Here is a 15,448-nt window from a genome sequence, read left to right on the forward strand (position 1 = left end):
AAGATTTCAAGTTCTGGCCGTGGATCTGGAACCATCGTGGAAATAAAAGGAAGGACTCTGATTCATGTGACAAACCTATGCATCTCCAGTGTGACAGTCCTGCTGAAAATTTGTTCTCTCTTGTTTCTTTTTTTGTTTTCGAGCTAGACACAACTGAGAAAGCAGCTGATTCATGAGCTGATGCACCCCGTGCTGAGCGGAGAAAGGCAGCCCCAGTCCATTTCGGTGGCAGGGAGCTCCCTCTTAATCGGTGCTTCTAACTCTCTGGTGGCAGATCACTTAGAAAAATGTGGCTACGAGTATTCACTTTCAGTTTTCTTTCCGGAAAGTGGTTTGGCCAAAGAAAAGGTAAAATCTTTCCTTTCTGTTTCTGAATTTTCTGTCAACAGCTTTGTCCTCTGATAAGAGTAAAGTGCTCCATGATAGCTGAGTGTGCTCCGTGGCTGGCTAAGTCCATTTCTCAGTCGTCTTTGAATTCACATCATATATTTGTTACATAATAAAAGAGTACTAAATTTGATATTGCCATCAATTCCTTGGAATCTCGATTCGTCTTTTGTAAAGTTGAGATGTGTGGAATCATGAAATGTTTTGGAGTGAGAATTGATCTTACATTCCAGGTAGTCGACTAAAGATTCACGACTGCCATTTATGCTGAATGTTGTGAGTTGGCACTGTGCTAGTCCCACTGCAGGTGTTACGTGTGTCACAGATGGGGAACCAGAGTCTGGGGAGGTGAGGTGATGTGCTCAAGGTCACAGGATTTCTAAGTGGCAGCACAGGACAGTAATTCTAGATCTCTAAGATGTGCTCTTCTTACTGTGCCACAGTCTCTTCAGATGTTTCTCTTCTTTGTGATTGTATAAGAGAAGTAAGGACTGCGTTAAAAAAATCTAGAGTTCTCAAATATCAAGACATGTTTTAGCACTTCTCTAATTATTTTTACTATATTCCTCCTTTCCTCCACCATTACTGTTGAACACATTAGTCACACTTTATTATTTTAAAGGCAAACATAGCCAACTTTCCCTAGTTTTTTATAAGACTTAATTTTTTAGAGCAGTTTAGGTTCACAGCAAAGTCGAACAGAAAGGAAGATTTCCTGTATATTCCATGTCCTCACAGGTGCACAGCCTCTCTCATTATCAACATTTTTACAATCAACCTACATTGTCCCATTGTCATCTGAAGTCCATAGTTTACATTAGGGTTCACTCTTGGTGTTATTTCTGAGTTTTTACTCTCTTAATCTTATCTATAATTGTCCAAAAGTTTCATATTCAGAAATTTTAAGAAAACACAATGTTAGTTTTTGAAAAACTTAAAATTTAAATATGCTACGTTCATGAACAACCAAATTTTACTTATCAACATTGGAATTCTTAGTCTAATCAGTCTGTTTTTAATTACATTTCACAGTTTTGCTTATTGTATGAGTAATAGTCAATTATAGTTATTGGAGCAGTAATTAATCTAGTTTACACACTTAAAGGTTTTTACTCTTATCAGATGCCATGCAGAACATTGTCTTTAAAGAAAACCAACTGAAAATAAATGATATCGACGTTCTCAGGGTAGACATAGTAAATAATGGAACGTACTGTACTGGGAATATAAAGAATAGCTACCGAAAATGCTTGTTGAAAACTATTTTAGGCATACTTTAGACATTTATAGTTGTAAAAACAGTAAAAATTTAGTTACACGCAATAGTATTTAAAAAAAATTCACTACAACTGAAAGACCCTGGAATTCAGTGGTTCATCAGATATTTGAGTGTAGGCATTAACCATTTCTGTCATTTCTGTTAGGCATAGATAGCATTGTGATGTATTTGGAGGTTAATTACATGATCAAGAAAAATATTTTATATTTTTGACCTCAACGTTTTTTGTAATTTATTTAATAGTATAAGGAGAAACTTCAATTTTATATTTTAGCATCATTATCTTATTTAATATGAAGCATAATTCTTAGTCTTATATTCAGAAATATCCTAATTTGTCATTTAAACATTGATATAAAAATGTCTACTTAATCTTTTTTTCCCCTCAAGGTATATACAATGCAGGATCTATTACAACTCATTAAAATCAACCCTGAATCCAGTCTCTACAAATCACTGGTAGGATTGTTTAGTTTTTCTAACTTGCTTCGGTTTGTTAATTATTCCTGAATACTGGATTAAAAGTAAAATATTTTCTTTTAACAGGCGTCAGGATTTGATAAAGAAAACAAAAAAGGTAGGAGTCTTCATTTTTGTAGAGAATAGCAACATTTTTGTCATGTATTTTTTTTCCTACGGAAGCATGAAACTAGTAATTTTTAGGGGGAAGAGTGGGAAATTTAATTTAAGTCATTTGATTTTCCTTGCTGATAATACCTTATCTTTTAAATAAACAACAATTCATCTGATTTGACAAATGTAGATCATATCTTCCAAACATCATTTTTTAAAATAGCTCTTAGATACTCAGATAAGAAAACTACAGACAGTATCAAGAACCCTACAAATGGATCGAAAGGTGCGCTTCGTAAAGATACACCCACTGTTATATTTTCACACACACAAAAAGAACAAACTAAAATTGAGGCCAAATAGCTTTGTATCCTAGATATCCTCTCAAGTACAACTTATAGAGTATTGTATTTATATTTGCTTAAAGAATGAAGGATCTGTTCAGTAATAAGTGTCACAAATATTTTTTATTCTAAAGTGTTTATATAGGCCTGATAAATTGCTTTCATTTTGGCTTTGATAATCACCTTCACAGAATCCATAACTACTCTGAGACAGTAGAAAATGCATGTATTGGTCTCTGCCCCCAGTTCCTGGCACAGAGCTGAAACCCTTATAATTTCCTAAGTAGTAAGAATACTAGGCGCATCTCTTGTTCTAATGTTGGTCTTTGACCTTCGTTCCTGACACAGAGCTCCTGAAACCCTTGTAATTTCCTGGGTGATGGGAGTCTTTTGTTCTGACGAAGCATCTCTGGGTGGGCTCCTGCAGGGCTGGTCACCAGACAGACCATGCCACCATTAGCTTAGACTTTTCAGCCCCGCTCCCATTCTCTTGAGAGGGGGGAAGGGCTGAAAATGGAGTTCGTGACTGATCACGCCTATGAGATGAGAGCCCATAAAATCCCAAAAGCTTGCGGTTCGGAGACCTTCTGGGTTGGTGAACACGTGGAATTGCTGGGGGAGTGGTGCGCCAAGACCGGGCATGGAAGCTCCGTGCCCCTTCCCATGTACCTTTGCCCTACACATCTTTTCCGTCTAGATGTTCATCTGTATCCTTTACCACATCCTTTAGTAAACTAGTAAACGTGTTTCCCTGAGTTCTGTGAGCCTCTCTAGCAAATCAGTTGAACCCAAGGAGCAGGTTGTGGGAACTTCCAATTTATAGCCATTTGATCAGAAGCACAGGTCACAGCCTGGGCTTTCAACAGGCATCTGAAGTGTGTGTGTGCGGGGTGTGCGGGGGTGCGGTCCTGTGGGACTGAGTCCTTCACCTGTAGGTTCTGATGCTGTTTCCAGGTAGTGTCAGAACTGAGTTAAATTTAGGACACTCACCAAGCTCATGTCACAGAGAATTGTTTGGCGTGGGGAAAACCCCCATGCATTTGGTGACCAGAAGTGTCAGGGGTGAAGTGTTATATACTGTTCCGTGTGAAGATAAAGGAGACTCACAGGAAAGAGAGAACTAGTAGGGAAGAGCGGAGTTTTTGCCCGCACAGGAGGAGGAAGACTAAGGTTCTTTTTTCCGTTACAACTGCTGTGGGTGCCAGACTGAGGGCTGGATTCGACCGTGGACTTTGTGGCGTGAACACAAGCTGGTAACTTGCCTGTAATCATAGCTATGCTTTAGGTCTTCTTAAATCTGTAACATTATGTAATGGTCCCTTTGTGTTGTACGCTCCTGGATTCTGTCTGTTGCCAGCGTTGCCACGACCCCTACTGGGACATTCATTCAGAACTTAGCATTTGGCAAACATCTGAATACCTACCTTCTGCCAGCCGTTAGTGTGTGACTTAGTTGCCTGGCCTGGGAGCGATGTTGGCAGAGGATAAGTAAATTGGATCACAAGACATTCTAGATTGCCTGAAAAGTGGGTCATCCATACTGAAGTTCAGTATGGTAAGTGGTCCTGTATTCTGTATTCTAAGCCAGCCCCGTCTAGTGTAATTCTCCATGATGATGGGATGTCTGTATCTCTGCTCTCTGATACAGCAGCCACAAGCCACATGTGGCTGTCGAGCATTTGAAATATGGCTAGTGTGACCGAAGAACTGAAATTTTAATCTAAATAGCAACATGTGAATAGTGGATTATTATATTGGACAGCACAGGTCTAAGGTATATAGCTAGTGTCTATAGCTTAACTATTATTTCAGAAGGAAATTTAGGGCTTGCCGCGTCCAGCTAGTGGTAAATCCTGCCACATCCAGCACGGCCCTGGAAAATAAACCTGAGTGGGAACGATGGAAGATTGAGAAAAGAAAGAAGGCAGCGGGGATCCAGAGGCCCACTGCCCACTGATGATGGGCAACGGCCCAGTTTTATTTCTGCGAGCTGCTTTTATACAAGAACATACTAGTTGGCATAAGCAGTTTCCCTTAGTCATAACAATACTGTTTCTTCTACTTTTCCCAAGCCTATCATCTTCTCATGGCCTTCAGCTTGTTTACCTGCCTGCGGCTATGTTTATACTTTCTTGTTCTCTGGAGGAATCTGTGGAGGATTTGTGGAGGTGAAGTAACCCTTGGTGGCCTTCGCAGTTTGCAAGGACCTTGTCAGCTTACAAACCTCTCTCCACAACTACAAACCGCTCTCCACAAGGGCTTGAAGGGATCTTAAGAAATAATCCACTTATTATAAGTATGTTATCCTTAAAAATAGTTTTTCACTTTTACATACTCTTTAAATGCTTCTGGTTTGGAAAGACATCTGGCTAACGGCTCTTACCAGCTTCACCCAGCATCCTGGTAAAATTTCTGAAACTCAGAAAAACAATATCAGATGTGTCGGGCATCCTAGTGGCAAAGTTTGGATCCAACTCTTTGCTAACAATAAAACAGCTGCTATTAAAATGAAATGATTTTAAAAATCAGTGGCTTCCACTTAAGAGATTGAGACTATTAGAAAACATGTAGGAAGATACTTTGTACCTGCCGTCTATCCCGACAAGGACCTGTGGTCTTGTCTTCCTCTGTCTAAACTCCAAGGGTGCTGATCTGTTGAATGGCCATAGTACTTTTCCCCTAGATTTCACTCACCCATCCTTCTCACCCCTAAGTTTTCCTTTCAGAAATAATGATGCCCAAAAAATAGCTGGGCAGAAAATTTGGACACTAGTTCTTTGCTTTCTGGAAGTCAAAATCCCTACCTATGATTGGCAAAAGAATACATGGATCAGTGGGACAGAACAGAGTCCAGAAATAGATCTATACAAATACAATCAACCTCTTACCCCTTTGTCAAAAATCATTCTGGTTTGGAAAGAACCAGAAAAAAATCATTCTGCTTTGGTTTTTGACAAAGGGGTAAGAGGTTGAATAGTTAAAGCACGAGATTTTTTTAGGCTGGTCAAAGTATTCTGTATGATACTGTCATGGTATGATACGTGCCGCTAGACAGGCATTTGTCAAAACCTGTAGAACTTTACAGAGCGAACCTTAGTGTATGCAGATACAGCAGGTCAGGTGATCCCAGGATGGAACGCAGACTGGCAGACCAATGTGATAGCCTGACCGAAGGGCATAGGGGAGAAAAGATGCTGAGCTGACTAACTTGGAAGTAGTGGAGACCGGAAGACTTAAGACAGAAGGAACTGTACATAGGTACAGAGTTATTTCTCATGGAGATCCTGCTTAATTCTGAAACCATTGTACATATGTGCTGGGTTTGAGCAGTTAAGGAGATGGATAGTAGACAGCAAGAGCCAGGTCTTTCACTGTTGGAGTGGGAACTTACAGATAAGGGGAGCAGGCTAGAATGACCCATGTGGTAAGGGATTAGTTGGAGACATCAGTATGAAATCATATTTAGCTTAATGTGTATGTGTGTGTGTGTGTGTGCGCGTGTGAGTGTGTGTGTGTATACACACACGCACACACACACGCACACAGATGATGTATAGAGAGATATAGATATGTGTATATATATTTCCTTGCTCTTCACGCTGAGGGGTAGGAAGCAATGACACCCCAGTAGCAATGAGCAAGCCTAGCACCCAGTTGGGGACACTAAGATTTGGTTTCTAACACCATCTCATATTAATAGGAACCAGGGCTCCTTGGGGCAGTGGCCGATTCCAGAACTGGAGCAGAGAATGTGTATACACGGTGAGCCTGGAGCATCTTACAGAGCCGGAACATAGTTCTTTAAGGAAGAAAAAAGGCACTGCGAAAGAGCTCCCAAAGGCCAAAGCTGAACAGTTGGAGCAACAAAATAAAATATTGGATTATATAAGTAATGAGTTATATAATAACATAGGAATTATAACCCAGAATATAAAATAACCATGAGTACACACTGATAGATAAACGATTGAATAAATAAATGAGACTAGAGGGCGTGGGGGCGGGGAGGAGAAGGATAGGGAAAGGGAGCTAATTAGGGGCCTGTGGTCAGGACAGTGCTGCAGACGTGGAAAGAGGTGACAGCCTTAGAAACACTGAGGCCGAAGAGCACATCCTAAAGCTTATCTACTGTGGGACCGCAGGATCTGACGGGAATTTCTGCCAGGTGTTTACCTTTTCCATAGAGGGAGCTGAGACGCGGCCTCAGCTTAAGAGTCTTGCGAAAGGTGCGAAGAGAGGGCAGCCTGGCTGGGAAGGGTCAGGGGAAGAAAGGTGGATGAGACAGCTGCAGGGAAATGACTGTGAAAGAACAGTTTACATCTCCATCAGGGGAACTAAAAACCAGTGCATTTAAAACTCTTCAGCACAAAGGGAAACAAAAGCCCCTACCTTGGCTGATGCAGACGCAGGAGTCCATTAAACTTTGTTTTAAGAAACTAAAAACTTCTAAACTATATTCATGGTTTAAAAAAAAGTTCCAAACTATTCAGAAGGGTATAAAGTGAAAGAAAAGGAGAAATTTCTGGCCATATTCTCTGATCTCACTTTCTGCCGATAACTAGAATGAGTAGTTTCTTATTTATCCTACCACAATTTAGTTTACAAATACATGTAATTAAAACTCACACTCATTAATGAGGTCATAGTATATAACTTTTACAGTTTGCTTTCTTCATCTGCCAATATGTCTTTCTATAGCCATATATTTAGATTAATTTTAAAGAGTGTATTTAATTAACTGCCTATCGATGGAGATTTCATCCTTTTATTCTTTGGTTTTAGCCATTAGAAGCAGTGTGAAGTGTACACCCTTAGTGTCCCTGTGAATGTATAGCTGTGCATATTCATGGAGATGGAACTACTAGGTGGCAGGTCATGTGCATAAACACTGACCCAGGGCCTTCCCTAGTGAGTGAGCATGCCTGCGTCCCCGCTCCCCTGTCAGCACTGCAAGTACTACCAAAGTTTTAATCCTAGCAGTCTTATTGGGAAAATAGGATCTCGCTGTTGTACTATTAATTTGCATTTATTTATGATTTTGTTCATGTTTTTTCGACATTTAAAATTTCTTTCCATAAACTCTTTGTTCACGCCTTGCCCCATCTTACTGATCGGTGAGAGCTCTTTGATACTATTAAAATTTGTCCTCTGTCTCCTCCACACTATAGCAAACTTTTTCCAGTGTATCATTTGTCTTTTGACTTTATTTCATGCCATGTATAAGTTCTTGATTTTTATGTTAGATTGATAAATATTTCACCTTACCGCTTCTAGAGTTTGGTATCATGCTTGCAAAGGACTTCCCTCAGAAATGATTCTTCAAAGAAACATAATGTAAAAAAGGATAATGTCATAAAATCGAGATCGTATAAATAGTGATTGAGCAATGGTTGAATGAAAGAAAGTTGTGAGACAAAACCACATGCGTTGTTTTTTAGGTTTTCTCATGGAGTTTCTCAAACAGATGGCAGCCTATCTCCAAGCTAAAGAGACCTGTGATACGGGCACTCAGACAAGTCCGAGCACTCAGACATTTCCTAGCAAGGATTCTCTTGGTAATTGTAGCCTTCTTTCATAATTTCAGTTCTTCTGTTTTCTTTTGAGTGAAGGAAATGGGCTGCTTTACCGCGTTATGTCAGTGGTCCTTGGCCGGGAAGGGTGCATGCTGCAGGCGCCTGGCAGGGGTGCATGCTTTCTCTGGTGTCATTGCTGGAAGGGACCAGGACCTGCTCGCCAGTGCTTCTCCTCCCTTCGTGAGCGCCGGGGCTACACTTTCCAAAACCCACAGGGATGCAGAGGCCCACATTCTTGTTTGTTGGCTTGAACCTCGAGGCTCTTCCCTGTGTCTCATCTCACTTTCATAGCCACTAAAGTGAGAAGACACTAGACTATTCGCGTGCTGACAACTAGAGGCGTCAGTGGCCTATCCCTTCGTTCTATAGTTGAGGAAATGGCAGTCGCCAGCGGGAGGAAGAGCAACTCAGAAACACCCAGTCTGGGTCAGAGCCGATGCTGGAGTCCAAGGTCTCCGGTCCACGATCCCGAGCGTCTCCCGCCGTGCAGCCTTTCTGCAACACCGTCCTGTGCTTTAGGTGTACGCTCAGGAGACCAGAGAAGGGAAACTGCTGGCTAAAACGGTGTGATTAATCGATTTCTTGGCCCTCCCTTACTCTTCGGGAGCAATGGCGCCTTTCACTTGTAACGCAGAAAAGAGTTCAGATATTTTAACCTATTCCTGCCGGCCGTTTTTTTCCTGCACACGCTTTTTGGTGGGCGTCGGTATCATTCAGGGTGAGACTGTGCTCCAGGTCCAGGTCGCACTCTGCTGCATGGTTGTTTCCGACCCACATTTGGTTGGAGGGCTGCGGGTCTACTGGAATGAGAGACGATCAGGAGGCCTGGCTTTAGTCCCAGCTATGCCGGTGTGCAGTTGCTTAGCTGCCCGGGAGTCACTTTAACTGTGTGGGCATCTGTGTCCTTCCCTGTAAAGTGATAGACTTAAAACACGTGATCTTTGATTCATTTAAGGTCAGCGTTTTGAACATGTGAGTCAATTTACCCCAAAAACCGATAAAAGAACTCTGCCTTGGCACTTAGAGACTGGAAAGAGATTCTAATGTTTTCTGACTTAAACTGTATTCTTTGCTTGCTTTCTTTTCCCCTGACATTTTATGATGAAAATTTTCAAACATTGAAAAAAGTTGGAACAGTTTTACAGGGAACATTTGCATAACTAGATTTCACCATTAAATGTGTATAATAGTTGCGTGATCACTTATTATCCATCCATTAATCTAAATTTTTTGATGTACAGACATTTCTGCACTTTCCCCTAAATACACTCTTTTATACAGACCTGTGGCCTCTTGGTCACCTTATCACATTTCTCTATCCTAATTTTCTGTGTTTTTCTCAATAGCTGAGAAGCTTCAAGTTATTGATGATCAGTTTGCAGATACTTACCCTCAGCGACTAAAGTTAGAATCTTTAGAAATAAAGTTAAATGAGTATAAGAGAGAAATAGAACAGCAGCTTCAGTCAGAAATGTACCAAAAGGTAAGTTTGTCTTGTTGCTATTAACAAAAGTGATATTTTGGACATGGTTCCCTAGTGTAGCGGTTAGCACATATGCTTTACACGCAGAAGGTCCTGAGTTTATGCTCCAGTGGAGCCATGGTCCATGGTCTGTGGCCATGCCACCCTGAACAAGCCCAATCCTGTCTGATCTCGGAAGCTAAGCAGGATTGGGCCTGGTTAGTACTTGGATGGGCAGACCACCTAGGAAGACCAGGTGTTGTAGGTATAAAAAAAAAAGTGATATTTTTCTTTGTTTTCTCATGTGTTAATCTTAGGTGTATGGGAAACTATTTAGAATCTTATTAATGAATGCGATACTCTTGTGCATATTATTTTTCCTTCCAGTTGATGTCATTTCTTTCTGCCTTTTGAATGAATCTTACAGGTACAGTGAATGAGATGAAACTAAAGATGAATTAAACTGAATATATTGAGAGCATTAATGTTAAACCTAATCATGGGGAATTTGTTATAATTTCTTTACTATAATTATTGGTATTAACAGTTATTTGTGCTCAATTGGCAGATGAAGTATTTAAAAAATACTGAAATAGCAAAACTTTTCATGGAAGAGAAAAGAAAGTATGAGAAAGAATTAGCTGAGTTCCGGAACCAATTTGAGAGAACTCGTCAAGCAAAATCTGAAGCCCTCATTTCTCAGGAAAAGATGACCCTTGAGAGAATTCAAAAGCACCAGGAGGTAATATTTTAAAATAATTTTTTGGGTGGTTATTTCCTGCAGCGGTTAGTAGATTGGCTCAGGGTCCAGGAGCGAGATGGGACGATTGCTGGAACAATCTGTGGCATAGGGCCCTAGAGGACCAGTAGGGGCTGGGGTCAGGAGCAGAAGTGGAAGGATCGGCCCTGAAAAAAATACGCAGGCTTCCTTCCTTCTAAGCTGCTGGAGGGAGGAACCATGGATGGGAACGTCTGTGTCGGGATTGTGAGACACAGTGTATGAGAGGCAGACTTGAGGGTTAGGCAGCAGCTTCGAGAAGGCCCAGAGGTGTGGAATGGTTCCGATCAAGCTGTGTCAAGGGCCCTGGAACTGTCGTAGACCAAACCAAGCGGTCGTAGGTGATTGTTCTGCTGTAGCTCTTGGGAGGATTTACAAGGTCAGTGAGGGCAGAAAGGTAGGGATGCTTGGGGCGTGGAGCTTTATAGAGCTGAATTTATTTGACTCGAGAAAGGCAGCCTGTTTAATTGGAGGCGTTGGAGTTTGGCGAGACTGGGAAGGGAACCAGAGAGGAGGGTGGATGGCTACTAACCTAGGGGACAAGACAGGGCAATGTGGCAGTTTCAAGGACATCAAGGGATAAGTCTGGGACTACGGACAGAAGAATAAGGATGGACCAAGAGGACAGAGTTGCAGCTTGAGGTTTCAGGTGAGGATCGGAAAGAATTCAGTGTGCTGCCGTCAGAGCAAAGGTGAAGGTCCCTGGAGTGGAGGAGTCCTGGGCTTCGAGGCTCATCCCTGTTGCCATTTGATCTTGTCACCCAGGAAAGTGACCGGACAAGAAATGGAGAGGTTGAGGAGTGGCAGGGGTACGTGTTGGCAAGAGGGGTTGGGTCTGCTTCCTTAGGAGAAACAAGTTCCTTTCCCAGGGGAGTGTCAGACCAAACTGGATGTGGGGCATGGTCTCCTCTGCACAGGCAGAACCGCTAGGACCACGAGATGTTGGAAATGGGGTTGTCCTCCCAGCCTCCACCCTTGCTTAGGGCTTCTCCGTGAGACCCAGTCATTTAATGGTAATTGCACCTTCTCTACGATTTTTATAGCATTTCTGAGAATTGGGCTTTTCAGCTCTAAAACTGTCGGAAGCACAGGTCTTTGAGATGTGTTTGGCCTAACCAGTTAATCTTCAGGATGCCTAATCCCATCAACCATATAGTTAATGCCCGAATCCCCATCTCGTTAACGGATTCTCTGAAGGCTGTGAGGTTGTCATCATAAAAGGTGCCATGCCTTTATTCCACACCTGGAATGCCCTTTCCCTTCTCTCCCCGGATAAAACTGTCCTGTCCTTCAAACCCCAGCCTGAATGTCACCTCCTCGTGATGCCTTCCCTGATTCCCATAGAATGACTCGTTCCAGCACGGTTCCTGCCGTGCAGTCTGCATGGACTTTGGTTATGAAATCACCTTGTTCCACGATTGTCTCTCTCTCCCTGAGTAAATACTGGATTTTTTAAAGATGAGGACTGTATCTGTTCATTTCCTATATCCAGCTCTCAGTGTGCTCTGACATATGATAGCTATTCAGTGAATCCTTGCTCAGTGAACACACGTGAAATTGTGGCTCGTTGGTTCTGGGGTTCCTACGAGCTTGTTAATGCTAAGTCAGAATGGCCTCTGAATTGAAACTTTCAGACACCAACTGCCAAACCTTGGGGGTTCTATTTTTATAAGTTTTATTGCTGATACACATTTTGTTTATTTATTTATTTATTTTTGCTGCAGAACATCAAAATTTAAGTGTCTGAGAGATGTTAATTAACTAAGAATGATTAGACAAGAGATGTTAGGAATATTGGTTATATAGCTTATCGGTTATCAAGGGAGGGAGTAAATTTCTGTGTAACTAGAACAGGCAAAATGCATATCTCGAATGGAACCTCTTGAAAGTGATTTACTTTAAATTGTCTGTACTTTGATTGTTTTCTGGAATTTAGGAAGCAGTCTATTAGTTCAAATCCGTTTTATTTTCTTTAGCTTGCTCGCTAAAAATTGATGCTTTTCTGTACAGATTGAAACAAAAGAAATTTATGCTCAAAGGCAGCTTCTACTAAAAGATATAGATTTGCTAAGAGGCAGAGAAGCAGAGCTGAAGCAAAGAATCGAAGCTTTTGAATTGTAAGTAATATGTGTTCATTTTGCATATTCAGAATGAATGAGATTAAAAAGAACTAAATATGTCTAAATATTCTAATGTTAATCGCCAAGTAGAGTTCTTGGTTATAAAGGTGATGACACCTAGCTTTAAAAGGCACAAGTTAAGAGAAACGGAGACTAGGGTTTTGCTTTTGAAATTTTAGACATTGTGATGAAAAGCAGAATGAGACCATCATCAGGCTACAGTAAGATCAGACAAATAATTTGAAGAGGCTAATAATGTTTTAACAAATCATGTTTCACATTTATGTTCAGTCAGATCAAATGGTTGCATGTGCATATAGTAACTGAATTTCAGATAGCCAGACCTGCCACAGTTACCTGCTCTGCTGTCAGAGGAAATACAGTGGCTCTCACTTGACTTGTGCTGGGTGAAACTATTTATTGTGATATGTGTGTTACTTTTTTCTAAGTGCTCACAAATGTTTCATTCTTCAAATCTTACGTGTCTAGTTTATGGAGTAAGCTTTCTTTCTCATTAGGTTCTGCTGTTAATTGACACAGATACTGCAGGAGTCTTACGTCATTGAAGGGTTTGTCTCCGTCTTCATTAACGTCCTGTCATTTATGTAGACTTGATTCATTTGATTTCTTCTCTCTGCCTACCTTACTCTCTTTGAAAAGGAAAGTAACAGAATTTGAGTGGAGATAGTTCCACAACCCCTACTCCTCCCATCCAAGCATATAAACACAATGTAATTTTTTTGAACTTTTTTATTAGTTTCCAGTGTACAGCATGGTGATTAGACATTTATATAACTTACGAAGTGATCACTCCGATAAATCTAGTACCATCTGACACCATATACATTTATTACAATAATACTGACTATATTCCCTATGCTGTACTTTACATCCCCATGACTTTTACAACTGCCAATTTGTTGAATCTCACAGTTAGAAACAATGTTATGGAAGAAACAAGCACTCAGGTATACTAACTTAAGTTTGAGCTATAGCTTTGTAACTAATAAAATTCTTTCACTAATGAACTGATTATGGCCATGTAGCTCCTGAAACCATTTTTTAAATGTGAATCGTGTTCTGTGAAAAACCACTTTGGCCTTGTCACTTCACACTCCCTCCAGCCTGGTGGCACTGTACAGCTCCATCTGCTAACTAGGTCAGTTCATGAAATAGATGGAGGACTTCTGGCTCTTTCTGTTTACTTCCCAGCGGTGACAGGCATGTAACAATTTTAGTCTGTGGGGCTAAAAACACATTATTTTTTCCCCCTTAAGTCTTTACTTCAGGTATTGTAATTTTCTATTTGTTTTACACCTTTATGCTAATTTCAGGGCCCAGAAGCTACAAGAAGAAAAAAATAAAAGTGTGACTGATGCTCTTAGGAGACGGGAGCTGAATATAAAGAATATTGAGGAGACCTATGACCAGAAGCTGAAGAATGAAATTCTAAAGTAATTATTTGATGTTTTTAAATAAGTAATACGTTGAAATTAAGTTGATGGAAACACGGCAACACTAATGAAGTAGATAAGACCATCGTTTTATGGCAAAAGTTAATGTTTAAAAAATACATGTTTTGATTGACAGTCAAGCCTTTCCCATGAGGATTTGAGTTAAGATAGTTTTAAAAAGATACAGTACAGAGAATAGCATCCTCTGCTTGTTCTTACTCGTAGCTTCTCTAACATGTACCAACTGAGAGCCTCTGATTTGCTTTAATTTTTAGGGCATGTTGCTGTGCTGATAAGCTTAAAATTGGAATTATAATCACTTTTAGTTCTCTTTTTCTCTGCCTCACTAATACTGCCACTAAGATATCTAATAATTTATAAATTATTCTGGTTATAGTATTCGTTAGTAAACATGTATCCTGTATTCTTTCAAGATTCTATAGAGCCAGAATCAAAAGAAACAAACTGAAATTAACTATATAAAGCAAAAAAAAAAATGATGTAGGGAAAAACTAGGGTTAGTGTGGCTTTCTTTTAGTGCTCAGGATAGCATCTGTCACATAATAAATGTTCAGTTAATATTTACTGAGTAAATGAATTCTTAGCGGCCAGATGACGCAATTCAGCTACTCTGAGTATTTCTTAATCTTGGCCTCTTTTTACTGCCTTGCCCTTAGTTCATTATTGATATTCAATTACACAATACTTGCAAAGGTTTCTTGAGGTTATTCTTTATAAGAATTCTAATAAGAAATATAGCATCTTTCCATGTATCAGTTTTGAAACGATGGCTGTTATCTACATATTTTATGTCAGCTCCTTGAATCTAGTAGCAAACACTGAAATATCTGTAGTCGTTAAACTTTTAGGAATAAATGAATACGTGTGTATGTTAACTTTATATAGCCATGGAGATCATGAACTGTCTGGTATCATTTGTCTGGTTTCGGGTATTCTCTGTGTGACTTTGGCAAGTGTTGGATTTTGGAGGATATTCACCACATGAGTGCATCTCTTTCCTTTCTCCCATCTCCAAACCAAAAAGCCAGCTAGTAACAGTTAGTGGGGATAAGTAAAACTGCCTGAAAATGTGCCTTTTGGTGTTGCTAATTGGTATATAAAGGTGTTGGCAGTTGTCGAGCAGCCCCTGAGGGTGAAAGTTCCCTTGGTGGGGGGTGGGGAAGCGGAGAAGATGGCTTAGAAGTGACCAACTCCTTATCTTTGGGGATTGAGAGTCAGTTGTGTACAGTGTAAATTTAGCTAACTTCTTCGTGTCAGTCTAGACCAACCAAGGAATAATTGCTCAGCAGCCTTACAATGACACAAGTTCGGGGACCCAGTTTACAGGGTCGCAGCACGGTTTTACTGGGTCTTTTATGTTCAGAGTTTGGATGTCTGGCCTAATACTGGGAGACCTTGAAGTTTAGGCATGGTCATGCTCGGCACCCTCATGCATCAAAAGGAATCTGTCCAGGAAA

The 15,448-nt window shown here is 40.6% G+C and overlaps 1 protein-coding gene and 1 pseudogene across 4 annotated transcripts in view; both read left to right on the forward strand.

Annotated features, from left to right (window-relative positions):
* Nucleotides 1-15,448, forward strand: part of OFD1 (OFD1, centriole and centriolar satellite protein) — a 35,353-nt gene that overhangs the window by 4,097 nt on the left and 15,808 nt on the right. For all 4 annotated transcript variants that reach the window (XR_002781045.1, XM_023532287.1, XM_011362933.2 and 1 more), the window contains exons 3-10: nucleotides 148-348; nucleotides 2,057-2,125; nucleotides 2,213-2,243; nucleotides 8,022-8,138; nucleotides 9,503-9,639; nucleotides 10,187-10,360; nucleotides 12,407-12,513; nucleotides 13,851-13,970. Coding sequence is in view for 3 of the 4 variants with exons in the window: in XM_023532287.1 (XP_023388055.1) it covers nucleotides 148-348; nucleotides 2,057-2,125; nucleotides 2,213-2,243; nucleotides 8,022-8,138; nucleotides 9,503-9,639; nucleotides 10,187-10,360; nucleotides 12,407-12,513; nucleotides 13,851-13,970 (956 nt within the window). In the remaining variant the exon portion in view is untranslated. The remainder of the gene's footprint in view (nucleotides 1-147; nucleotides 349-2,056; nucleotides 2,126-2,212; nucleotides 2,244-8,021; nucleotides 8,139-9,502; nucleotides 9,640-10,186; nucleotides 10,361-12,406; nucleotides 12,514-13,850; nucleotides 13,971-15,448) is intronic.
* Nucleotides 9,767-9,886, forward strand: LOC111741740 (annotated as a pseudogene).

The sequence above is a fragment of the Pteropus vampyrus genome, unplaced genomic scaffold, assembly GCF_000151845.1.
Source record: "Pteropus vampyrus isolate Shadow unplaced genomic scaffold, Pvam_2.0 Scaffold81, whole genome shotgun sequence".
Lineage (NCBI taxonomy): Eukaryota > Metazoa > Chordata > Mammalia > Chiroptera > Pteropodidae > Pteropus > Pteropus vampyrus.